This window comes from Mesoplodon densirostris, chromosome 10 (genome assembly GCF_025265405.1).
Source record: "Mesoplodon densirostris isolate mMesDen1 chromosome 10, mMesDen1 primary haplotype, whole genome shotgun sequence".
Taxonomy (NCBI): domain Eukaryota; kingdom Metazoa; phylum Chordata; class Mammalia; order Artiodactyla; family Ziphiidae; genus Mesoplodon; species Mesoplodon densirostris.
The window spans coordinates 32,659,368-32,686,114 of record NC_082670.1 but is presented as its reverse complement, the minus strand read 5'-3'; the positions used below and the strand labels follow the sequence as shown (position 1 = coordinate 32,686,114).

At 37.7% G+C, this 26,747-nt stretch overlaps 1 protein-coding gene across 5 annotated transcripts in view; it reads left to right on the top strand.

Moving 5' to 3' along the window:
- UBR2 (ubiquitin protein ligase E3 component n-recognin 2) overlaps window positions 1-26,747 on the top strand; it is a 117,492-nt gene that overhangs the window by 69,517 nt on the left and 21,228 nt on the right. For 2 of the 5 annotated variants that reach the window (XM_060109250.1, XM_060109252.1), the window contains exons 19-37: window positions 184-306; window positions 447-510; window positions 1,460-1,584; window positions 4,084-4,136; window positions 5,027-5,129; window positions 6,362-6,410; window positions 7,190-7,344; window positions 9,529-9,631; window positions 12,667-12,776; window positions 12,883-12,963; window positions 13,302-13,480; window positions 14,219-14,418; window positions 16,632-16,725; window positions 17,526-17,687; window positions 19,205-19,308; window positions 20,016-20,094; window positions 22,968-23,116; window positions 23,530-23,585; window positions 25,278-25,367. In XM_060109250.1, the coding sequence (XP_059965233.1) occupies window positions 184-306; window positions 447-510; window positions 1,460-1,584; window positions 4,084-4,136; window positions 5,027-5,129; window positions 6,362-6,410; window positions 7,190-7,344; window positions 9,529-9,631; window positions 12,667-12,776; window positions 12,883-12,963; window positions 13,302-13,480; window positions 14,219-14,418; window positions 16,632-16,725; window positions 17,526-17,687; window positions 19,205-19,308; window positions 20,016-20,094; window positions 22,968-23,116; window positions 23,530-23,585; window positions 25,278-25,367 (2,079 nt within the window). The remainder of the gene's footprint in view (window positions 1-183; window positions 307-446; window positions 511-1,459; window positions 1,585-4,083; window positions 4,137-5,026; window positions 5,130-6,361; window positions 6,411-7,189; window positions 7,345-9,528; window positions 9,632-12,666; window positions 12,777-12,882; window positions 12,964-13,301; window positions 13,481-14,218; window positions 14,419-16,631; window positions 16,726-17,525; window positions 17,688-19,204; window positions 19,309-20,015; window positions 20,095-22,967; window positions 23,117-23,529; window positions 23,586-25,277; window positions 25,368-26,747) is intronic. The other 3 variants (XM_060109254.1, XM_060109255.1, XM_060109253.1) reach the window with 2 other exon arrangements.

Sequence of the window (26,747 nt, the reverse complement as noted above, 5' to 3'; positions counted from 1 at the left end):
ATCCCTGTCCATACTTGTAGCTACCACAAGTAGAGATTGCGGCTAAATGGGTTTTCATCTTTTATTGGAATTGATGAAGGAGTAAGCTGCTTTCTCTTGTGCAAGCCAAAATATCTCTCACTAGTTGTTTAGTAGCCCTTTTGACCTTCCTCTTTTCCTTTATCTCAAACATTTTTAAAAAAGACAGGTGTCTCCATGATGGATCCAAATCATTTCCTGATGATAATGCTTAGCCGCTTTGAACTTCACCAGATTTTCAGTACTCCAGACTATGGAAAAAAAATTAGTTCTGAGACTACTCATAAGGTAAGAGCATGCTTTATGAGACCACAACACACTGTTAGAGAAGCATCTTTCATTCTTTTTGGTTATTTTGATCATCTGAGGTAATATAGTATTCTTCTTCTTATCTATGAACTTTCTCCCGCTACCCCCGATTGTTACAGGATTTAGTTCAGCAGAACAACACTCTAATAGAAGAGATGCTCTACCTCATTATAATGCTTGTTGGTAAGTTTGGATCTTTTGGAACATTTATGTATTATATTGACTTTTGTGGTATCAAATAGTTTAGAATCTGAACTGTTTCCTCTATTTGAGCAGTTACTCAGTTTTAGAGGAAGGAGATGAGAGTGTTTATTTTTATCTCCCCTCTGGTTACTGTAATGATGAGAGAAACAGCACTGTGGTCCTTTGGAAGGAGAGAGGACAACTGCTAAAGCAGGATAAACTAGAAGACTGTGTTGGGAATAAAACGGGGGACAGGAGAATTTAGCAAATAAGAATAGGATATTTAGGAGCTATTTACAGTTACTTTATATTTTAGCTATGTTTTTCCCATGGTTTTGTGGTACAAAAGTGTCCTCTTGACTTCAGATATGAAAATTCCAAGTTAATATGAGACCTATGGCTAAGACACAGATTTTTTTTTTCTTATTACCTAAATTTTCAGTCCTGTTGCCTCCATCTTTCCTATTCTTTTATCCTTTACTTTCTCCCACCTCCCGTACTATTTCAGTCTCTCTACAGTCCATAGAGCAGAGAATCCTGGCTACTGTCAGGAGGTAATACCAATGAAGAAGGTCTCAGAAGGTGATATCTTATTTGCCACTAGATAAAAGGACAAAGGAAGGCTCTCCCTCCTACCTAGGCTGCTAGTACAGCTACTGCTGTACCAATTCTTGACTACTTCTAATCCTTTCCCACCTTCTGATCCCATTCTTTCAAAACAGCAACCAGAGTTCTCTCTCCGTTGCTGAAGACTACACTCACCTGTTGTGTCAGAGACTCAGAAAGATGGTTAGGAGCTGCTCTCACCCTACCTTGTTGCCAGACCAGTCATTGCTTTCCCATTGCACAGAAAGAAAAATACATTGTGTTGCATGAATTATAAATAGATATCACTTATAAGTATTATGATTGTTAAGTGTGTGTATATGTACTTATTCACTGTTGACAGGAGAGAGATTTAGTCCTGGAGTTGGACAGGTAAATGCTACAGATGAGATTAAACGAGAGATTATCCATCAGTTGAGCATCAAACCTATGGCTCATAGTGAATTGGTAAAGTCTTTACCTGAAGATGTAAGTACCTGCATTTTAAGAAAAGAAAATTATGGAAATCCTTCCCTACCTACCAGTCTAGTATGTATAGATTTACTTCTCTGTACCTTTTCCATAATTGTAAAAACAACAGTTCTAGAACATGTATAACTCTAGTCACTCTTATTAGAAATAATTAGAAAAAGAGAATACTAGGGACTGGGAGTGGAAAGCAGCCTAGGAATAGAATCATTTACAATGAAGCCTTGAAAGAAATAAGGATGCTGAATAAAAGAAAACCTGTTCCAGGACTTCCCTGGCGGCACAGTGGTTAAGAATCCACCTGCCAATGCAGGGGACATGGGTTTGAGCCCTGGTCCAGGAAGATCCCACATGCCGTGGAGCAACTAAGCCCCTGTGCCACAACTACTGAGCCTGTGCTCTAGAGCCTGTGAGCCACACCTGCTGAGCCCACGCACCACAACTACTGAAGCCTGTGCACCGAGAGCCCGTGCTCCGCAACAAGAGAAGCCACGGCAATGAGAAGCCTGCGCACCACAACAAAGAGTAACCCCCACTCGCTGCAACTAGAGAAAGCCCACGCACAGCAACGAAGACCCAACGCAGCCAAAAATAAAATTAATTAATTAATTATTTTTAAAAAAGAAAAAAACCTGTTCCTTAGAATGGAATTTATATATCCATTAAAGAGGGGTTTTTATAGGGTGTTTAGTGCAAAGTTGCCATGGGTAGAGATAACACTTTTATAACCTAGAAATACCTACTCAGCTGTGTTGACTAAAGTTTGCTAGAGTTTTTTCCTTCTAAAGCATCCAAAGACTATGCTAAGCCATCTCTCTCATTTTAGTGAATGTAAATTAATATTCATATGGGCATTCATAGATTCAGTTGTAACTATTTTTATTGCCAGGATCTTAAGTTCCTCTGCCACCTACTTTTCAGCCCTGGGGCTTTTCAGAAACCCAGATTACAGTTGCAAAAGGACTTTATTTTCATCGAGGCTTTTCAAAATGTTTTCCCAAATTTGAAACATAGATCAAAACTCTTAACCTTAATGTTCATTCTTCTGGGATTTAAACCTTTATTTGTTGCATTGTAATACTCCTCTTAAACTTCGTATTATTTCAAACTTGAAAAACTTGAAACATCTATAGAAATAGAAAACATAGTAGAGTGAACCATCACCAGCTTCAACAGATGACCAATCTTATTTTATTTATACCCCAGCCACTGATTTCTACACCCTCACTGGGTTATTTTGTAGAGAATACCAGGTTTACCATTTCATCTATAAATAGAATTGTATATATCTAAAACAGTGGTTCTCAACCAGGGATGATTTTGCCTCACCCCCCGGGGGGGTGGCATTTGGCAATGTCACTACTCAGGGCAGGGTGTGTGATGCTACTGGCATCCATTCAGCAGAGGCCAGTATACTACTGAACATCCTACAGTGCACAGGACAGATTCCCACAACAAAGAACTATCTCGTCCAAATGTCAGTAGTGCCAAGGTTGATCCAAAAGATACTAGCTTTTAGAAAAACCTATGCATATGCCAATTATCACACCTAAAAAATAATTAATGATTTTTTAATATCACTGAATATCTAGTCAGAATAAAAATTACATGTACTTTTTTTAATAGGTCTTTGCTAATGGGCTACTTTTGCCATTTCCATTTCTAGTTGTGTATACATGTACTTTTTAATGCAGAAAATGAGGAAACAATTACAGTTTCATTTAGACCATTGGAATAAGGAAGAAATAAAATTTAAAACAGTATTTTATTTTATTTATTTTTTTGCGGTACGCGGGCCTCTCACTGTTGTGGCCTCTCCCACTGCGGAGCACAGGCTCCGGACGCGCAGGCTCAGCGGCCATGGCTCACCGGCCTAACCGCTCCGCGGCATGTGGGATCCTCCCGGACCGGGGCACGAACTGGTTGTTCCCTGCATCGGCAGGCGGACTCTCAACCACTGCGCCACCAGGGAAGCCCTAAAACAGTATTTTAAAAGTGTAACTGCCTTGTACAAAGTGATGGCATCTATATTTACCAAACATTTTTGACCAGAGAATATTTCACAGAATTCCTATGAACAGCTTGTCGTGAATGGGATATGATTTGGGAAATGATGTTTTAACAAAAATAGATAAGAAATTAGTGTAGCTATTTCACAAAATATTGCAAATATATAAATTTTAAATATAAAATTTAAACATTATGTGTACTTTGTGTTTTTATTTTATTCCTTTTGAAAGCTGTCACGTTGATTCCATATGGTAGTAACTTGTTTTTAATTGTATCAATCTGAATGAATGTTAGCTTACCAACTCAATTTCCCCAACTGCCTATTAATCATTATGTTTACTATAGAATCCTCATTTGTAAAAATCGGGAGAATAGTATATCTGCTTTATACGATTACTGTATGAAGCTTAATGAGTTAAAAGCACAATGCTCAGAGTGCTAGCAGTTATTAACATGAAACACACTTAATTTGTTTCCTGTACCCTTTAGGAGAACAAGGAAACTGGCATGGAGAGTGTAATTGAAGCAGTTGCCCATTTCAAGTGAGTTTATTTTCTGCTTTTTCACATTTAATTTTATTTTATACATTAATTTTTCTTAGAGTGTTCCCCTTGATGGAACTGAGAATAAAATTGTTGTTTTCAGAGAGTGACAACCACTTTGAAACATATAATTCTGAACTAGATTTCTCACTGACATTTTATTTTTATGATCTAGCCCTGCACTTAGCAACTTCAAGTAGCTTTATGAGGATTTTCAGTTTTCAGGTGTTCCCTAGCTGGTAAAACCTAGCTGGTTTTCAGGTAATTGAAACTAACCTGAGCAGGTGATCTGAGTAAATGCATTGTGCTTTCTTCCTTTCCATTTGAATGTGCCACCTAAATTGTGGGATAGCCTCTGAATAATGCTTTCTTCGGTGTCCAATCAGTAAACTATCAATAATCTATCCCTTAAGGTTTTTGAGGCAGTTTCTTAATCCTGCTTTTTCTGTGCTCCTCATTCCAATGGCATTGTCTTTATTTTTGCTGATTTTAAAAACAATACATATTTTTAGGGAAAATATAGAAAAAATTATAGAAAAGATTCTCTAAACCCTAAAATTGCATCTGCTTTTTTTCACTTGGTAGAACTTACCACAGACATCTTTACATGTCAAAATATACAAGTTAACATCAATTTTAATAGTGTTCAGTTGTTTGGAGATGCCATAATGTGTGTAACCTGTCCCCTGTTGTTAGACTTTGAATTGTTGTCACTACAGTGACCATCACATTCACTTGTCCAGTTAGAATAAATTCCAGGTGGACGTGCTAGATAAAGTGGATGCACATAAAGCTTTGGATGTAGATGATTAAATGAACCCACAGAAAGTAGTTCCAGCTTACATTCACCAACAGTATATGAGATTTAAGAATTTTTTTTTCCCCCAAAGGAAACCTGGATTAACAGGACGAGGCATGTATGAACTGAAACCAGAATGTGCCAAAGAGTTCAATTTGTATTTCTATCACTTTTCAAGGGCAGAGCAGTCCAAGGTAATTGAGCAAATTAAAAGTGTACTGAGAAAGGGTTGCTTGGAGTTTTTTTGTTTTTATTTTGTTTTTTCCTAAACAACTTTTACTGCCTTTCACAGATTGAAAAAGGACACATTTTTATTGTAGGAAATTTGGAAAATATGAAAAGGTATAAAGAAGAAAGTACAGATTACCTATACCACCACGTAGCATTTGGGGTTTTCCCCTATTTTGTGCGTACATAAAAAAGATCTATATAATTATATACATACCCACACATATCTAATTGTATGTATTTTATTGGCTTTTGAAGACATCATCAACGTGTATTCTAATCAGTTAACCTATTTTACACTCATTTCAGAATTGCTAGTACTTAACATTATGCTTTTCCATGGTGACTTAAGGAATTTTCCTGATCATTCTTAGAGGGTTAAATTTTGCCTTTTAGCAGTCTGCTCTTAAAAATAAGTTTTCAATAAATGGCAGTAAATGAAACTTAAACATGAAGCTTTTGTTTATTAGTTTTCTGGGGTTTTGTTTTTGTTTTTGCTTTTTTGAAATATAGTTGATTTACAATGTTGTGTTAGTTTCTGGTGTGCAGCACAGTGATTCAGTCGTATATATATATATATATTCTTTTTCAGATTCTTTTCCCTTATAGGTTATTATAGAATATTGAGTATAGTTCCCTGTGCTATACAGTAGGTCCTTGTTGGTTATCTGTTTTATATATAGCAGTGTGTATTAGTGTTTGATGCATGAAATAAAGCTCAAATCTGAATAAGTTTTTGGTTTTGGTTGGTGCATGTTTCCCCTGCTTTTTTTTTTTTTTTTTGCGGTGCACGGGCCTCTCACTGCTGTGGCCTCTCCCGTTGCGGAGCACAGGCTCCGGACGCGCAGGCTTAGTGGCCAGGGCTCACAGGCCCAGCCGCTCTGCGGCATGTGGGATCTTCCTGGACCAGGGCACAAACCCGTGTCCCCTGCATCGACAGGTGGACTCTCAACCACTGCGCCACCAGGGAAGCCCTTCCCCTGCATTTTAAATCAAGAAAGAATCCACTTGGGGGATTCTCTTAGTGGCAGGGGGAAATTAACCTTGATACCAATTTCGGGGGAGTTGCAAAACTGAGGATAGAAATCTTCTAAAATCAGAAGTTAGTATGGCAAAGATTAACATATATCAGTAGTTTTGGATATTAAATTGTTTCATGTTACTAATTCCCTGTCCAAATTACATTCATTTTTATTAGGCAGAGGAAGCCCAACGGAAATTGAAAAGACAAAATAAGGAAGATACAGGTATTTTTAATCTTTCCCCAAATCTCGTTTCAGTCTCTTTTACTTGTTAAACATTGTTTTCTATTGACCATGATGATGATTCTTGATGAAGTGGTAGATTTAAATATAAGCTTTCTGAGTGAGCTTTTTTTTTTTAAATTTATTTACTTGGCTGATTTGAGTCTTAGTTGCGTCACATGGGATCTTTCTTGCAGCATGCGGGACCTTTCATTGTAGCACGTGGGCTCTTCGTTATGGCACACGGCCTCCAGAGCGTGTGGGCTCAGTAGTTGTGGCACGCAGGCTCTCTAGTTGTGGTGCCTGGGCTCTAGAGCATGTGGGCTCAGTAATTGCGGCGCACAGGCTTAGTTGCCCTACAACATGTGGGATCTTAGTTCCCCACCCAGGGATCGAACCCACGTCTTCTGCATTGGAAGGTGGATTCTTGACCACTGGATGCCAGGGAAGCCCCATGAGTGAACTTTCAAGGGCTAATAAATATGCTAATATAGACATAGTCTGTACTGAGTCACCTTTGGGTTAATGGTTTTATCTCGGATCGTAAGACATTTCTAGGGAAAAGAAAGGCCTTCTTTTGTACTACTGCTACTTACAGAGCTGTTTTTATGCATTTGACTGACCTGAGAAGGTAAAATATAGCTTTAAGATGTGTGTAAATGAATATTCTTTGAAGACTATCAAAAGTATGTAACAAAGGGATAGTTTTTTGCTGTTTCTTTTGTTCATTTGTTTTTTAAAGCATGTTCTACAAAAGAAGCCAATTATAACTTTATTTTCAGCACTTCCACCTCCAGTTTTGCCCCCATTCTGCCCTCTGTTTGCAAGTCTGGTTAACATTTTGCAGTCAGATGTCATGTTGTTAATCATGAGAACAGTATTGCAATGGACTGTAGAACATAACGGACATGTCTGGTCTGAGTCCATGCTGCAAAGGGTAAGTTTGAAGACGTTTATTATTTATATTTTAGTGGTCTTGTAGTAAAAACCAAAATACAAAATACTCCTGTCAATATCTGTACACAGGAAACTTAGGATAAAATGTAGTGTTAACTTAATTCGAAATATAGTATTTTGTTACTGTTTGTGTCTGACCATAAAAATGAGAGCCTGGCAGGTTTTTTTTGTTTTGTTTTTGTTTTTTGCGGTACGCGGGCCTCTCACTGTTGTGGCCTCTCCCATTGCGGAGCACAGGCTCCGGACGCGCAGGCTCAGCGGCCGTGGCTCACGGGCCTAGCCGCCCCGCAGCATGTGGGATCTTCCCGGACCGGGGCACGAACCGGTGTCCCCTGCATCGGCAGGCAGACTCTCAACCACTGCGCCACCAGGGAAGCCCCTGGCAGATTTTTTTACACCACATGGTTGTGGTTACCTTGGTCTTGTTGGCAGATCTGCTCTCATTTATTGGTCCTGATATGTCTTTGTTTATACAGTACTCTGATATTTGTATAATGTGTTATCTTTGCATTTGCTTTCACTTAATTCTCTTTAAAAACCTGTGAGTTCATTAATACTTATGTTTTGCAGTTGAAGAAATTGAAAGTCAGAGACTTACGCTCCTATATCTAATTAGTGGCAAGTCTAGAACCTTGTTTGTATTTTACTTTATAGATTTAATGTCAGTCATTCATAAATTATTATCTCATTAAATCCATGTAATACCCCTTTGAGTATCAGTAGATAGTTTTTCCACTGTATAGATGAAGAAGGCAAGTTTCAGTGAGATAGACTTGTCCATGTTACCCAACTAGTAAGTAACATAATAATAATACTCAGTTAATACAGTTAGCCTACTCTGTGCCTTATTCTATGCTAGGCACTTTTATGTACCATATTTGTAACCCTCAAAACTCTAGAGGAAAGCTTTTTTTTTTTTTCTTTTGATTTTGAAGATGATGAAGTTAGGCTTAGTAAGACTTGAAAGCAGTGAAGCCAGAATTCAGATGAAGGTGAGCCTTCCTCCAGAGCCTTCCTTCAAAGCTACTGTTCCTCCCCTTGTCTCAGCAGGCTCAAGTATCTCATTGGCTAAGATATTTGTATATGTATACCCTCCTCCAGTTTACAAACATACACTAAAAATGTAAAAGCATAGAGTTGCAGTATACTGGAGACCATCAGTATTATATGAGCAAAAGATGTATGGGAAATGATGGAGAAAAGAGGAATGAACATCATTTATCTTATATATACATTTGCTTTATGACATTCAGGCTAACTTAGTTCTTCCAAGTCTGACAACCACAGTAGCCCTATGTGTAGGGAACGATACAGAGACACCACATGCATTATCTCCTTCAAAAATTGGGGAGCAGGATAAGGAACAATAAAAGTGCAAATAGATTAGTGTAGTTATATTCTTAGAAGTCTAGTAAGGAATTTTTCATAAGGTATGCTGAACATCTTTTTTTTTTTTTTTTTTTTTTTTTTTTGCGGTATGCGGGCCTCTCACTGTTGTGGCCTCCCCCGTTGCGGAGCACAGGCTCCGGACACGCAGGCTCAGCGGCCACGGCTCACGGGCCCAGCCACTCCGCGGCATATGGGATCCTCCCAGACCGGGGCACGAACCCGTATCCCCTGCACCGGCAGGCGGACTCTCAACCACTTGCGCCACCAGGGAGGCCTGTGAACATCTTTATAAATGATATGGCATTAGAGATAAAAGTGTGTCTCTTAGATGATTAAGATTTTTAGTCCTTAGAGAAATTGAACTAGGAGTATTATAGATCAGATCATTGCATGATAGATGATTTCAGGTCTAATTATTTGGCCACTGATTCTTAGAATCAGTGATTTTTAAGACTGTAGTGTAGGGATGGAATAAAACTGAAAATTATATGGATTGCTGGTCACAGCTGTTAGTAATTTTAACTTACCTTAAGAGTTTGCAATTGAATGTTCTTCCTAGCTGAAATAGAAATTTTGCTTTCCTTGCTGAGAATTCTTTATTAGAAAATGAACTTTAGAGTTTGGATTTCATGAAAATTGGTACTTGGAATTAATTTTTACTGCACTTAGTGTTTAATAGTTTATCTTTTTTCAATAGTGACTTTTTAAATTTCTTATAAAAAATATGTACTTGATTTTTGTTTCACTAAAAGTTAAAAAACATCTTGTATTTTAGGTGTTACATTTAATTGGAATGGCACTACAAGAAGAAAAACAGCATTTAGAGAACGTCATGGAGGAGCATGTAGTAACATTTACCTTCACTCAGAAGATATCGAGTATGTATACAGTTTTTACTAAAGTAACTCAACATGTCCATGATTTTTAAGTGTAGTATAACCTCTTTTATTTGATTATATAAGTTTTAAGTAGGTTACATTGAATCCAAATTTCTGAGGCTGTCTGTATTCACCTGTGTATTATATCAGATCCTGATACATTTTTATAAAAATACTTAGGGCCTACCCATACTTTAAAAACATAAATTTTAATTCATAAACAGGAAACAGTAATGAGGATTCCTTAGTTTGAAATCAGTATAGCACATAAATTTAAACTCTAGTATATACTTTTAAAAACACAGAGTGTGCTATTAGGATTTCACTTTTAAATTGTTGCTATTATCGTATAAAAAGTAATGAAAATAAGAAAATTAGCTATAGAGTATTACATTTTATATAGAGTAACGTGACTTTTTTTGAGAAGACCAAAGAAATATTTTTTCTAGCTTTTTAATATTAAAATTTCAAACATACAGACAAGTTGAAAGAGTTGTACAGTAAACATCTATATACTTGCCACCTAGATTCAATAGTTAGTGTTTTGCTATATTTGCTTTATGTTTGAACACTTTTTTGAACCATTTGGTTTTTTGTTTATTTATCTTTTGGCTGTGCTGCACAGCATGCAGGATCTTAGTTCCCCAACCAGGGATCGAACCTGGGCCCCCTGCAGTGGAAGCACAGAGTCCTAATCACTGGACTGCCAGGGAATTCCTGAACCATTTGTTTCAGATGTCATAATATTTCATCTCTAAATAAAAACGTTTCCTTTATTAATCTTCAGAATAAGCAGTTGTTCTAATAGTTACCTGAAGTAGTGGCAACTGTGAAATTTTTTTGTTTGCTTACGTATTTTTGTGGTTCTTTTGTTTTTTAATATTACTCATGGGTTTTTTTTTCAGTGTTTTATAGTCAGTTATAATCAATACTCCTTTTGATGTTCAAACTGTGCCACTTCTGGGCAGTGGGAATCTGTTCAATTGGTTCTGTGTCCTTTTGACCCAACCCCATTAGTATTTGAGCACCACCTTGCTTTCTGGCACAAAAGGTGTCTGAGGCTCATCTTTTTTTTTTTTTTTTTTTTTTTTTTTTTCTTTTTGCGGTATGCGGGCCTCTCACTGTTGTGGCCTCTCCCGTTGCGGAGCACAGGTTCCGGATGCGCAGGCCCAGCGGCCATGGCTCACGGGCCCAGCCGCTCCGCGGCATATGGGATCCTCCCAGACCGGGGCACGAACCCGTATCCCCTGCATCGGCAGGCGGACTCTTAACCACTGCGCCACCAGGGAGGCCCTGAGGCTCATCTTGTACTTTCCCTGCTCTAGACCTGCAATCAGTGATTTGCTGAGATGCTTAAATGAATTTGTGGTGGTATAATAGGAATTTCTGAATTCCTTGATTGCAAGGGAGTATTTCTGTAACTTTGTTTAGTATTGTGTTCTCTGCCATTTCTTCCTAAAAGATAATGACTGTGAGAATAGTAGGTTCCACTGGGGAATGAGGAGGAATAGTCCTGGTTGCTGCTAAATCTCTATTTTTCCCTTTTTGCCCACATCCAGGTAAGTGGGAGGCAGAAGGGGAGCTGTCTTTCCCCACTGAAGACTATATTCTTGGATGCCAGCCTTTCCCAGCTCTTTTCTCTGCCAGTGTTTCTTTCTATCAATTAACATTAACAGTGTATCTGTTGTACCTTCTTTATCTGCAGTTTTTTTACTTTGGGATAACCACACAGAAAACTCCCTAATTTCATTTGATCTCAGGTTCTCTTTTGCTTCTTTCTTTCTTTTTCTTTCAACAATCATCATTTTCTCTAGACAGTCCTCCTATTTCTCTTTAAACATTTTATATAATTAAAACAAACTATTGGAACTTCTGTGGTGGCACAGTGGTTAAGAATTCGCCTGCCAGTGCAGGGGACATGGGTTCAAGCCCTGGGCCAGGAAGATCCCACGTGCCATGGAGCAGCTAAGCCTGCGAGCCACAACTACTGAGCCCATGTGCCACAACTACTGAAGCCCACGCACCTAGAGCCTGTGCTCCGCAACAAGAGAAGCCACCACAATGAGAAGCCAGTGCACTGCAACAAAGACTAGCCCCCGCTCACCGCAACTAGAGAAAGCCTGCACACAGCAACAAAGACCCAGTGCAACCATAAATAAATAAATAAATACATGCATACGTACATACAAACAAAAGACAAACTATTTAGAGTCAGATCCCTAATCCACAGCTACCGAATTTCAGATCTGGAAGGATATTAAAGATCACATAGTTCAGGGAATTCTCTGGCGGTCCAGTTGTTAGGACTCGGAGCTTTCACTGCTGAGGAACTAGGTTCAGTCCCTGGTCAGGGAACTAAGATCCCACAAGCCATGTGGCGCGGCCAAAAAAATAACAATTAAATTAAATTACATTTTTTAAAAAAGATCACATAGTTTGGTCTCTTACCCTCTTAGGAAAGAGTAATATTTTGCCAGAAATGTTTCTTAAATCAAGAAAATTAATAATTGGATATTTCCAACTATAAAACTAAATTAGCTAATATTGGATTAAATGTATTCCTGAGAGTAATGGACTTTTTGTATCTTTTTCTCAAAATAAAAAAGTAATCCATAGAGGAAGAAATTTGTTTTATTTTGAATCTAGGTTTTCATTAAAGAAAAGGTCAAAACAAATAGATACATGTTATATACACATGGACTCCTCTAATCCTGATTCATTTTCTTAGACTTGTAAAATCTCAGGCCTTTCAGCTGGGTTTTTATTTAATTTTGCTAGAGGCTATGTTAAAATAATCATTTGGTGTAAGATGTCAGTTTTGAATGATTAAAGCATTCTAGTTGTTAACAACTTGTTTGTAAAATACAAATATGTCACATTTCAAGAGGTATTGAAAATTTCTAAGTTGAACTGTAATCAAATGATGGGCAAATGATGGGCAAATGTTATAAGCAACTTCATTTATCTTGTGCGTAGCAATAAGCACTATGAAGTCTTAGCTGTTGTTCGTGTGCCCTTTTTTTCTTCCGCCTCAGAACCTGGTGAAGCACCAAACAACTCTCCTAGCATACTAGCTATGCTGGAAACACTACAAAATGCTCCCTACCTAGAAGTCCACAAAGATATGATTAGGTGGATATTAAAGGTAAAATTTCCTGCATCACTCTGCTTTTTGTGAGAAATATTAAATGTTTATCTTTAAATTTTTATAATGTTTCATAGCTTCAGAATAACGATATTTTTTTTCATAGACTTTTAATGCCATTAAGAAGATAAGGGAGAGTTCATCCACCAGTCCTGTGGCAGAGACAGAAGGAACCATAATGGAAGAGGTATAAGATGTAAAGTGTGGTAATACTGAAAAATTGTGGCAAGCTCACTATAAACAATTAAATTTATCTGCAGTAAGTTGGTAGTTGATATTATTCACAAACACGTAAATCCGAAGAAGTGTGCCACTATTTGTTTATATTTTTGTAGCTGTCTTTTTGGCCTGCCTTTTTTTTTTCTTTTAACATGTTAGGTTGATTAAGAAATCTTTTCTCTTTGTTTAGATAAGTGAGATTATAGAATAGTTTTTAATTAGTATTTACAATAAAGATGTTTCTGCTTTGGGGGAAAAATATGCATTTAGCCTCTAATGGTCTAATTAAATGAAGCATAATTTCAGAGTTCGAGAGACAAAGACAAAGCTGAGAGGAAGAGAAAAGCTGAGATTGCCAGACTGCGCAGAGAAAAGATCATGGCCCAGATGTCTGAGATGCAGCGGCACTTTATTGATGAGAACAAAGAACTCTTTCAGCAGACATTAGAACTGGATGCCTCTATCTCTGCTGTTCTTGATAATAGGTAAAAATCACAATTTTTGAAACTCTTGACCATGGTTCTCAACTGAGGAAGATGTTTGTTTTTTTTTTCTTTATAAGTACACTTAATCATAGAATAACTTAGAAGAGTTGATAGATAAATTTTGTGGCCTCGTAGTTAGAGGACTTAATCTTAGAAATCTGAGTTTATTAGCATATGATCATGAGCATGTCTCTTGACTATAGATAAGAGAATTCATATGTATGCTTAAAATGTAAGTTATACAGAAGACCCTTGAGATTCATAAAAGAATGAATACACTGGGCTCAGTTAACTTCGTGTCTGACTTATGTGTTGCATATTGGATTGCTATGAGGATTGAAGGACATGGTTTTGATACGTATGAAAGACTTGGGTCTCTCAAATCAAGTCATCAAAACTGTGTGTTTTAGGGACTTCCCTGGTGGTCCAGTGACTAAGACTCTGCGCTCCCAATGCAGGGGGCTTGGGTTCGATCCCTGGTCAGGGAACTAGATCCCACATGCCACAACTAAGACTTCACATGCTGCAACTAAAGATCCGCACGCCCCAACAAAGATCAAAGATCCCACGTGCCGCAACTAAGACCTGGCACAGCCAAATAAATAAATAAAATTTTTTTTAAAAAAACAAAAAACTGCATGTTTTAAATATGTTTCTACTTACGTAGAATCTACTGTTTTATGATTCTATAGAAACTTCTTAGGCTCATTAATTATACTCCTAACCTTTTTATTGCAGCCCTATGGTTTCAGATATGACTCATACGGCATTGGGCCCAGCACAAACTCGGGTCCCTGAACAAAGACAATTTGTTACCTGTATATTGTGTCAAGAAGAGCAAGAGGTCAAGGTGGAAAGCAGGGCAATGGTCCTGGCAGCATTTGTTCAGAGATCAACTGTATTATCAAAAAACAGAAGTAAATTCATTCAGGATCCAGGTAAGTCATAGCTATATCCTCATCCTCCCTATTACTAATGACTGCCACATAGTATGGTAGGTGATATACAGAGATTTTATAAACTTAATAATAACTGTAGGCTTGGTGGTATCTTGAACAGGTAACTTAGACAGGAATTCCTCACTTGACAGATGTGGAAACACTCCAGAAGGTTAAGTATTATGCCTGAATTACGCAGCTGATAAATAGCAGGGATTCAAAAGAAAGCTGTTCTTTGTTTCATTAATGTACTTTGGTACTTAACAGACTTTCCCATTCTTCACATTTGTAAAGTCCAATAATTAGTTGACACTGAAATAACAATAACTATTTTATCTCAATAATTATTTTATCTCATAGATAGATCCAGGGTGGAATCCCTTGAGAACAGTGGTGTGAGTCACCCCTGTGAGAAGCTGTCCTTGAGCCAGATTCTCATTTAGATTATTGAGATAGAGATTACCATGCAGTGCAGGATGTTATTCAAGAGAGTCTTGGGGGGCTTCCCTGGTGGCGCAGTGGTTGAGAGTTCGCCTGCCGATGCAGGGGATGCGGGTTCGTGCCCCGGTCTGGGAAGATCCCACATGCCGCGGAGCGGCTGGGCCCGTGAGCCATGGCCGCTGAGCCTGCGTGTCCAGAGCCTGTGCTCCGCAATGGGAGAGGCCACAACAGTGAGAGGCCCGCGTACCACAAAAAAAAAAAGAGAGAGTCTTGGGATCAACATCTATGGAATGGACGGGAAGGAAGCAGGTTTGGGCAAAGGGAGAAGTTGAGCTATGATGCAGTCCCCAGAAGACCTTAGCCAACCCCATGGGAGCTCTGGAGCTGGATGGCCCTTCAGAGGTGTCCCAAGTTGGGGCAAGGGGGCTGGGTCTTTATACCCTGACACTGATCAGTGACTGTTTGTGGCCTACCTCTGGAAAGAGGTGTGACCTTGATCAAAGTAGTGTGACCCTGAGCAGAGTCCCTTAAAGAGGGATAACGGTTGAGTGCCCTCTTCTAACAGCTGAGGGAGTAAGTCATTCATTCCTGCAGGGGCTTCTGGGCTGCACCTTATTGTGTCCACCGCAGATACTTTTATGTTTCTACTCTTACATTTGTTTATGTGTGCACATGCCTTAATGATACCAGCCAGTAAACTTCTTGAGAGTAGGAACTGTGTTTTAATTTCCAAAGCACTTATTTAGCCAGTGCTTTTCACATTGTATGATTGGAAGGAGGTTTGAGAGACCACTGGTAAGTTTGCCTTTTCTCTATAATGAAAGTCTTCACAGTGTGGCTCTCAAGCACCCTAGTTAAGATACATTGGTCAGCTTCACCTTAAGAAATGATCATTTGTACTAGGTGATTTACAAATTTCATTCCAGGCTGAAGATAAAGTCACCAGTTGTATTTAGTACTTGGCTATAAGTGGATTTTTTTAATGCTTTCACAATTTATATCATAAAAGATTTTCTTTATGCTGTGAAATTTGTACTGTTATATAAAGCAAATTGAAACTTGAGTAATTTAATGTTAGGGAATTTCTAAGATTATACTAATTTATGTAGAGAATTCCAAGAATTCCCGAAGAAGCCTGCTACCCACTTTATGTTTGTCTTCATTTTTCATCTCCTTGAAATATAAAAAATCAGTACCAGAGCAGAAGACTGTCTGAATTTCCCATTTTTCCCTACTCTGGTCTGGGCTGCTGTCCCAGATATTTTGCTGCAACTTTGACTCTGGTATAGTAATTGTGGCTAGTCTCTGCATGATTGTCTTTAGGCAGATTCTCCTCTACTGCCAGGACATCTTTTTTGTTAGAGATCATTGTGACCCAGCTGCCCTGAAGGTATTAAAGACCTCTCCCTGAAGAATATCCCTTTTACCTCAGGCTCGGGGCATTTTCGGGGAATAGGAGTCTCTCGGTGCCCTGAAAATGTGAAATGTTCAAAAGATTAGATGTACTTAAATACGGGATTCCAGTTTCAGTTAACAATTCAGGGATGTTTCATTAACTTGCTCAAGGTAATGAAAATTAGAGAGTCCTATATTCTGAATAATCCGGGGTCTTGCATAAATTATTGGTATCTCAAATCAAAGGTATAAACTAGCATTTCATTTGAAGTTTACAGGCCCTTAGTAAGGATTTCACAGTTTAAAGTTGTACATTTGTTATAGGAATATTAAATGCTTGGTTTTTCACTTTGTTTTTTGTTTGTTTTATAATGCAGAAAAATATGATCCATTATTCATGCACCCTGATCTGTCTTGTGGAACACATACTGGTAGCTGTGGGCACATTATGCATGCCCATTGTTGGCAAAGGTAATTTATATTCATAATATTAGTCAAGAGAAGCTTATCCAAAGGCTCAAAATTAAATTTTTTAATAAAGGAAATTCCATTCTAGAAAAAGGGAGAAAGAACTAAAGATGTTTGAAGAAGAAAACTCCATATTACTGCCTAATAACAAAATTAATTTGTTTTGTCATTACATTTAAAGGAGTGACTTAGAAACTTCATAATATATCAAATGTATTTTTTAATGTGGGGATCTAACAGACTAGATGAAGTAAAGGATTTTTACAGTGGTATAAACCCTAGAAATATGTCTTTTTTTGGGTCCAGGGTGAACAACTCTTGATTCTGAAGATGCTAGCACTTGTCTGGTTAGTTCTTAAGATTGCCATGGCTCCCCGAGCTAAGATGGGGTAACTTCAAACTTATTCTACTTTGGTGCTTTCTATGCTTCCACAAAACCAACAAATCAGTGCTGTTATTCTAGTACTCTGCTCATTGAGTTGTTATGAACTGCCCCTAGTACGTAGTCACCAACACTGGGGGAGTAACCGCAGAGCACTGGGACCAAGAAATATGCTACATTGTGAATGATTGTTTGCAAGGCAGTCTTTTTTTGATTCTCCTGTTTTAAAACTCTTAGCCCATTTTGGTGATTACAACAACTCAAAATTAAAGTATCACTGTTAAAAATAATTCAGGTCATTTCAAGATTTTAATTTTAGATTATTTTTGTGGAAACAAATTATTTAAAATGTTGAAGCTTGTGGCTCTCATTTTTAAAAATTACCATTGTTTTTGATACCTCATGTTTTCTAATTGTAAAGGTATTTTGATTCCGTTCAAGCTAAAGAACAGCGAAGGCAACAGAGATTACGCTTACATACAAGCTATGATGTAGAAAATGGAGAATTCCTTTGTCCCCTTTGTGAATGCTTGAGTAATACTGTTATTCCTCTGCTGCTTCCTCCAAGAAATATTTTTAATAGGTAAGTTTTGGCTCATAAAACCTTTATGTCAAAGAACTAGTTTCCTTTGAAGGTAATGAAATAATAAACAACAGCTGGGTGAGGAGATCACTCTAGGTAAATGCATAATGTTTTCCAGGTACTTTCCAAACTTTTTATTTAGTTATTTCTTCTAGCTGACCTATGAAATATGATTTTGGTTTTTAGAAAGGAAGAGGCTAAAATTTAACAGTTTCTTGGTCACCTGTAAGCACTATAAAGGGTATAAAGTTCCCATGTGTTCATGAAAACTGTCTCCTTTATTTCTAAGACCCCACTTTAAATATCTGCCTCATACGTTTTTAGAGATGCTCAGTAAATTGATAGGGGGAGAAGGGGCAGCTCAAACTGACATTATTGAACATACTAACAATTAAATATACTTTTTTGCAATTTACTGGCCAATTCAAAAATTGGGCCAAAAAGTGAAAATCTGTTAGTGTATTTAAAATGCAAAGTTTTTGTCATTTCATAATTTTTAGTGCACTTTTAGCTAATAGGAGTATTAGACATACTCATTTCAGATATGAATTTGATAGTGTCTCCTCTTCAAACCTGACCTTTATTACTCAGTTAATGGTATCTGTCTTACATTCACAAGTACTAATTTGAGTTTTGTGAACATGAATCACCTGTGTATTTCTGTGGTACTATTTGGGTTTAAATAAAGCAGGGTCAGTTTTTTTCTCTTCAATTTTAGGAGTTAAAACCATGGTGTCTTAGTCTATGCTACCACACAGTGTTCTTAAAATACCATTAGATGTGCATGTAAGCTCATGCATTTTAATCAGAAAAGCATATCATGGTGCTGACTTATACCTGCATTTGAACTGGTAAAGAAATTAGTCATTGTTAGATTAAGAATTCTCTGCATGTAAGGAGAAAACAATCACTTCTGTGGTTCAGGTTTTGCTTTTTTCCCAGGAGAGTCAGTTATGGCACATTTGTTAAAAGAACACAGGCTGTGGAGTCTGATATAGCTGGGTTTGAATGCCACATCTGTCCCATATATGGCCTTAGTCAAGTAACATAGCTCTAAACCTGTTTCCTCATCTGTAAAATGGGGACAGTAATATAACCTATTTCATTAACGATTCTGAGGATTAAATATAATACTGTAAAATGCTTACAACATAACTAAGTGCTTGCAGTATAATAAGCACTCAATAAATAGTGTCTGTGGTGTGGTGATTGTGATATTTAAGAAATACTAATAAATTCCAGTACCAAAAAAGTGAAATATTTGACAAATAATTCAATATGTTGCTAATAATTATTAGCATCATATTGACGAATGATATATTTTCATTTCCATTGGTAAATACCTATTCTGACTTTTTAAAAAGCAACAAATTTTCCCCTAGGTTTTTTTATTGTTTTTTTGTTTTTTTTAATATTTGAAGTATGTCTGAAATATACCTGTGATCATTTAAGGAGTCTTTTTGTATCTTAAACTAAGCAGCAACAGAATACTAAACACTCTCTATAATCTTTTCTAGCAGGTTACATTTTTCAGACCAACCAAATCTGACTCAGTGGATTAGAACAATATCTCAGCAAATAAAAGCATTACAGGTTCTTAGGAAAGAAGAAAATACTCCTAGTAAGTTCTGATAACCTGCTTTCATTTTTCCCTAATGTCTGAGACCATTGGGAAATATAGTTTCAGAATAAATTGTTTTAAAATATTTTAAAAGTGAAACCTCTCACTTTAAAATTTGACTTTCTCTAATTTTCTTTGTCTTAGTGAACTAAATTTGAATCTGCTACATTACTCCTTATTCCTTGAAAACACACAAGCTCATGTGAAGTTTATGATAAATACTTCTCACTTACTCCCCCATTTTATTGAAGAACTTCTGGGGGTGGGGGAGATGTAACTGAGTATGAAAGAGCTGGCTTTGTTCTCTGTGGGCTGACTCACTATATTGTTGGCATTACCAAAGGCTTCCCAAGTTTGATAGACATGCACTGCACTTCCGACCTTGAGGGAGAGCAGTCTGAGCAGAATTTATACCATTGGTTTATAAGGAAACAAAACAGCATACTCTTCCTTTTCTTACCTTCCCTAGCTACATTCCAGTGGCTTTACTTTGAGGAGAAGCACAGGTGACCGAAGAAGGTACCTAGGTCATCCAGAGCAATAGTGTTTCTCATGCTTTGAATGTATATTATATTAGTTTTCATTAATGGGAATTTTTCCCACTTTTTAAAATTTCTTTGACCTAAATTTATAATGAAATTTATTACTGAAATTTATAGAAATACTGTGGACTAAAGAATAATAATATAAAATTCTTGTTTCTGTAGATACTGCCTTATCAAAGAATTTAGAAAATGTGGATGAATTGCAGCTCCCTGAAGGATTTAGGCCTGATTTTCATCCTAAGTGAGTATATTATTCCTTTTAAATTTGGCCCACTTGAAATGAAAAATTAAGTCAGCAGTTAGTAAGAATATCATTTGTCAAGTTAGGGAGCAAAATGTTATAGGACACTGATCTTGAATTCTGAGACTTAAGAATATTTACTGCAGGTGTATAGATAAAAACCTAAGAACTACATGGCATGTTTAATTCTCACAAACCTCTCCTAGTCTATGTTCCTGACTCCCTCCTACACCCCTTTATCTGGCTCTACTTGACAACACCTTATCAGTACATCTAAACCTAAGCTGCTCAGCTCCCCCACCAAAGCCCATGCTTCCTTCTGACTTCTGTTTTCTATTTATGGCCCCACCAACCTCTTAGTAACTCAGGACCAAAACCAGAGTGTTTTCAGCCTAATTTTACCCATAGCCAGTAAGTTACAAGGTATAACCCAGATTCTAGAGCTAGACTGCTTTTGTTCAGTTCCAGCACCGCTGCTTATAAGCTGTGCAACTTTGTGCAAATTGCTTGACCTCTCTGTACCTCACTCAGTTTCCTCATTTGTAAAGGGAAGATAATAATATCTACCTCATAAGTGTTATAAAGTGACAATACATTTAATGTTACGTGGAAGCTGTGCCTGGCAAATACTAAATTACTCAGTAAAAATACTACTGGAGGGCTTAAACAGAAAGAACATCAGTCCTGTGCCTCTCACATTCCTCCTCCCTATCCCCAGTCCTGTCATATTGTTTCTTCTGCTACGTACTTCCGTATTTCTAATTAAAATGCTTAATCAGCTGTGTCTTGATTTATCATTTTTTTAAACAGTATTTTTCTGTTGACTAGTAATTTAGGATTCAACTTTGACCTCTACCCTATTCACTATTCCTCGCCAGTCTACCTATAGAGTTATTTCACAATTTTTGGTTAAATCATTTGTCAGTTTTTATATTATAATTGTTTCTACTGATAAGTTGTGTGGTAAATTTCCTTTCTTATACATTTTGTTTTCCTGTGGTTAATAATTATCTTATTTTTTTTCATATACTTGGTTTTCTTTGTATATAATACTTTTTTTTTCCCCTAAACGTTGCAATAGACCTGTCAGATGCCTAGCAGTAGCTATCAGTGCTCAGATTCATCAGATGATCTTCCTTCCTGGAGCCCTCCTCCCACAGCCTTTGCCCTCCCATGCCAATCAAGACAGGACACAGATGTCACCCTGAGACTTCCCCCTAGCCCTGCTCCTCTTGTTTGCTGGATCTTGTATCCTTCTCTCTCTCTTTTTTTTTTGGCCGCACCTGTGGCATGTAGGATTTTAGTTCCCTGACCAGTGATTGAACCCACACCGCCTGCTTTGGGAGTGCAGAATCTTAACCACTGGGGAAGTCCTCTCCTTCCTTTCTTAATTTACTCCCTCATGTTGCATCTCTCAGCAGATTCCTAAGAAAAGGTGCCTGGGTGTTAAATTTTCCATGTCTGAAAATACATTTATTGTATCCATATGCTTGATGGATGGTTTGGGTATAGAATTACAGGTTAGAAGTAACTTTACATCTAGATTTTGAAGGCAGTGTTTACTAACTTCTAGTACCCACTGAGAGATTAACACCATTCTGATTCCTGTTCCTTTGTAACTTTATTACTTCTGGAAACTGTTGTGATTGTCTCATTAATTCCCAATGTTCTGAAATTTCTCTGTGATATTCCTTGGCATGTGAGTCTTTTCTTCATTCATTTCGCCAGGTTTTCAACAGGCTCTTTGAAGATTCCTATCCTTCAGTTTGGGGAGTGTTTTATTGTGTTCCTTAGATAATTTTCTCCTCTTGGTTTTTCCATTCTTTGAGGTAGTCCTACTGTTAGTTCATTCTTGGCCCTCTTGGACTGATCCCCTTATTTATTTATGTATGTAGGTAGGTAGGTGTGTATGTAGGTATGTATGTATGGCTGCATTGGGTCTTCACTGCTGCACACGGGCTTTCTCTAGTTGGGGCAAGCAGGGGCTATTCTTCGTTGCAGTGTGTGGGCTTCTCATTGTGGTGGTTTCTCTTGTTCCGGAGCACAGGCTTTAGGCCCATGGGCTTCAGTAGTTGTGGCACGCAGGCTTAGTAGTTGTGGCTCGTGGGCTCTAGAGCGCAGGCTCAGTATTTGTGGCGCACGGGCTTAGTTGCTCCACGGCACGTGGGATCTTCCCGGACCAGGAATCGAACCCATGTCCCCTGCGTTGGCAGGCAGATTCTTAACCACTGCGCCACCAGGGAAGTCCCCTAATTTTTTTATAAATTGTTGTTCTCTACCCTGTCTCCATTTTCCCTGAGTTCCTTTTTTCTGCTTGTTTGTTTTGGTGTTTATGTCTTTGATGTTTGATTCTTTTCTTAAATGTTTATTGGTCCTTGGGTGATTTCAAGAACAAGGCACTAGGAAGCTCACTGGATACCTGGTGGGCAGGTTGGAGCTTGCTGACCTATGAGCCTCACAACGAGGTGATCAGGCCCCCGCCAGTGTTTCACTTGGGATCCCCAAATGTCAATGTGTAAAAACGGCTTTTCCTGAGAATTCTTCACTGGAGAAACTAAAATCTATGGCAGTGGGTACACATTGCTGATGTTCTTGAGATGGGGAAGAGGTCCAGGATCCAATAGTTCAGTGTGTAGACCTTCACCCTAATACCCTGTTTTCAGGCCTGTGCCTCACTGCTGCCAACCCAAGTAGAGCATAATCCCTCTCAGGCAGGGACCGTTTGCATGTCTTTCATTCCCCCTTTTTGTACAACTATCTTTAGGTAGTTTCAGTGGTTCAGTTCCAACATAGAAAATAGCTGTTAAGAAACTGAGCCCTTTGATTGATGTGAGCACATTGTTTTGAGCTAATCCTGTACATGTTCACTTCAGGAATCCTTATTCTGAAAGCATAAAAGAAATGCTAACAACATTTGGAACTGCTACTTATAAGGTGGGACTAAAGGTTCATCCCAATGAAGAGGATCCCCGTGTCCCCATAATGTGCTGGGGTAGTTGTGCGTACACCATCCAAAGCATAGGTAAGAGATTCAGAGTTGTGTCTTTAAATCTCAAGCATACATTGACATGAGTTGTGTGTAGAATCCTGTATTTAAACAGAGATGTTTAAAGTGGGCAACAATATCAAATAATATAAAGACTTTGAAGCAGGAAATGTAGTGTACTGACAGAATATTAGATTCACAGTTTATAAGTTAACCACAGCAACAGAGAACTCATTTTAGTGGTGCTTATAGCTTCTTGTCAGTTAAGGGAATATTTCCTCATTTTTACTTCTTATCCAAAGTTAATTCTTGTGAAATGACTTAAAGATTTCAAAACCTGACAATATTGTGCTTTCGGGAGAAAGAATTTTTTTTTTACTTTTTTTTTAAACTTGTAATAAAATGTACAAAACATAAAATTTACCATCTTTACCATTTTTAATCCTCAGAAAGAATTTTAAATGATGAAGATAAACCGTTGTTCAGTCCTTTGCCTTGCAGACTGGTAAGTTATCAGTTTACTCAATTCATGGAATGGTGGAGTAGAAATTAGATTGTTCGGCTTTTTTTAATCCAAAAAACCTGAAATGGTTATTTAAGCATAGGTTCACTCCTTTTGAGGTAAAACCCATTTTCTGTAACAATACTGAAGACGTAATGTTTATAATTTAATTTTTCATTATTTTTCTTTTAAACAGACTTCATCTCTTTTGGTTAAACATGCGAAAAAATGGGGGGATGGGGAACAAAAACAAAGTGCTTGTTCTTGAATGTTTAGTGCCGTAGTTGGAAATAGAGATCAGAACATACCCTCTACCACATTTGACTACCCATTATAAGCAACATGTAAATAAGTACAAATTAATGTCAAAACAGTACATTTAATGCCTAGAAAAGTGAAGGAATATACAATTAAAGCTTGCTAATTTTTACAATGTAGCTAGTGTCAGCTTCTTCTACTACTTACCATTCAAACTTATAAATCATAAAAGTGCATGTAATTTTATTCACGTAGAATCACCTGGGGAGCTTTTAAAAGTGCCTAGGCCCTACTATGGGTCAGTTAAATCAGAGTCTCTGGAGATAGGCCCCAGGCGTTAATATTTTTTTAAAAGCTTCCCCCACCCCCGAGGCCAGGATTGAGAACCACTGATGTAAGAGCCCCTAACTCTTTGGAGTGTTTTAAAAATACAGATACCTGGTCACTTTGACTTATTAAATTGGAATATCTAGGAGTAGACCCTGGTATTAAAACTGCCCTGAATTGTATCTTTGTGGTAAATCAGCAGAATAGCAGTACCCTGTATTCTTAACTGTGATATATGATGGATTGGGATATGACTATCAATGTTGACTGTGACATTCTTTTGCTACAGTAAATAAGAGTTGATAAGTATGCTGATATTGAAAAGGCAATCACAAATGTATAGAATAGAGTTTACTTTGTCTGGTTTTTAAGGCAGTTCTTACACATTTTCTTGATTCTGTGTACTTCACTCTACCTCTTCGGCACACTGTCGGCTCTTCATCTGTTTTTCTGCTAATATGATTTGTGTAATCTGTTTATATTGATTGTTAAAGCAACCTTGCATTCCTGAAATAATCCCAACTTGGTCATGTAGAGTATCCTTTTTATATATGATTATATTTGATTTGCTAATATTTTATCTAAGTTTTTTTTCTACGTTCATAAGAGAAATTTAATTTTTTAAAGTATATAGCCATTAGGGATGAACTCATTCTATTTTTTTGACTTCTGCTTTTCAAATTTACATACCTCTCCACTGACCTTTCCCTCCTATATCAGAGGATAAGGGACCTCCGGGTAAAGTGGCTTATCTTTTCATCTATTGTTTGGAATCCATCCCCTCTCCATCAGTTATCCCTTCTTCTACCTCTTTCACTCCTGGCACTTGCCCTGTTCACAAGTGTGCTCCATTATTCCTCTTACTCTTGCCCTCAATATTATCTTCTCTCACCCTAGCTTTTTCATTCCTTTTTATGACCAAGCAAGCGATTTTAAAGCTTATTTCACCATGCAATGAAAAATGTTTAAATACAGATAAATAGCACCTACAGTTTTTAATTTCACTTCACATCCTAAGAGAAACTTTATACACAGCAAAACATCTTTAAACAATAATGTATACTCTGGCTCCAATTTCTTGCTAACTCTTCACTTTTCAACTCCCTGCAGTTTGGCTTCACCACCACCACCCCTCACCAACACTGTCTCACTTTTCGGAAACACCTCTTGCCAAGTTCACCAAATGATCTCATTATCATTGTGAGTGGGCATTTTTCAGCCCTTATTTGACATTCTATTTACTTAATTCTGATAACTACTTCTTTCTGAAACTCATTTTCTCTCTTGATTTCTGTGACATTCCTGGTTTTCTCCCTACCTTTCTGGTGGCTCCTTCTCAGTCTGCTTTCCCTCCTTTGTGCTGTAAATGTTATTTTAAACCCCCAGAGTTTGGCCCATGACTCAATCATCTGATACTCTTCCCTGGTCAGCCCCATCTATGTCTCTGATTCCAGTTATATCCAAATGATTCCCACCTGTTTATCTCTAAACCAGATCTATTAGCTCAGTGCCATTTTTTTCACCTGGATCTCTTAAAGATACCTCAAACTGAACAAATTAATTTTTCTTCCTATATTTAGAGTCTTAGTTAATGTCACCACTGTCCATCCAGTGACCAAGCCAGAAACTTGCAAGTCCTTTTGGATGCATCATTTGGTCTGGATGTTCATATCCAATTGATCAGCAGAGTTTGTTGAATTTCTCTCCTGCATATTTGTCCTAGTTCTTCCATTCCTACTTCTACTGATTTGGTTCAGCCCCTGTATCTTTTCTTGCCGAGATTATTGTAACTGTCTCTACCCTGAATCTCACTCTCTCCTAATATATTATCAGAGAGGTTCTCTAAAAAGTAACCCTGATCATATCTCTTAAATGTTACTTCTCCATTGTCACTCACCTCCTGCCAATCCCCACATCCATGGGCCAGGATTGCAGAATCATTACTGGTCCCCAAATGCCAGTCCCAGACTTTTGCCTCTGCTCGAGTGCCCTAAGCAGATGACTTCTCTTTAAGAAGTTCTCCAAGCTTTGCCTTCCCTGGGAAGCTTCCGAGCCATGAAGTGGGGTATACCTCACCTGTGATACTGCCTCCTCTAGCTGTCCCCTCCCCGCTTTTCTCTTCCTTCCCACCCTCAAGGCTGTGAGCTCCTTGAGAGCAGGGGGTGGGGGGCGGTGAGTTTTCATTGTGAGATCTTCAAAACCAAGACTAGCGTATGGTAGGTCCTCAATATCTATTGAACCAAACAACATTACAAAAAATTTAGAAAATAGAGAATTAAGCAGGAAGAAAAAACTTAAGTCAATCACCCATCTGTCTTTTTCATTAGCATGTTTATACTTTATTATAATAGATATTTACATGTAGTTTTGTTTCTACTCTGTTCTTCACTTTACATTAAGACTTTTCTCATTGTTCCTACATAGTCTCCATAACAGTTTTTGATGTTTACAGACACCCTGATTTGTATAACCATCTTCTTGAACGTAATTTCCCCAGTATTTGAAGTGTTTGCCACATTTTAGAGTATTTATTTAGACTAAATATAAAGAAATACTGCATCACATTCCTGGGAGTCTCTT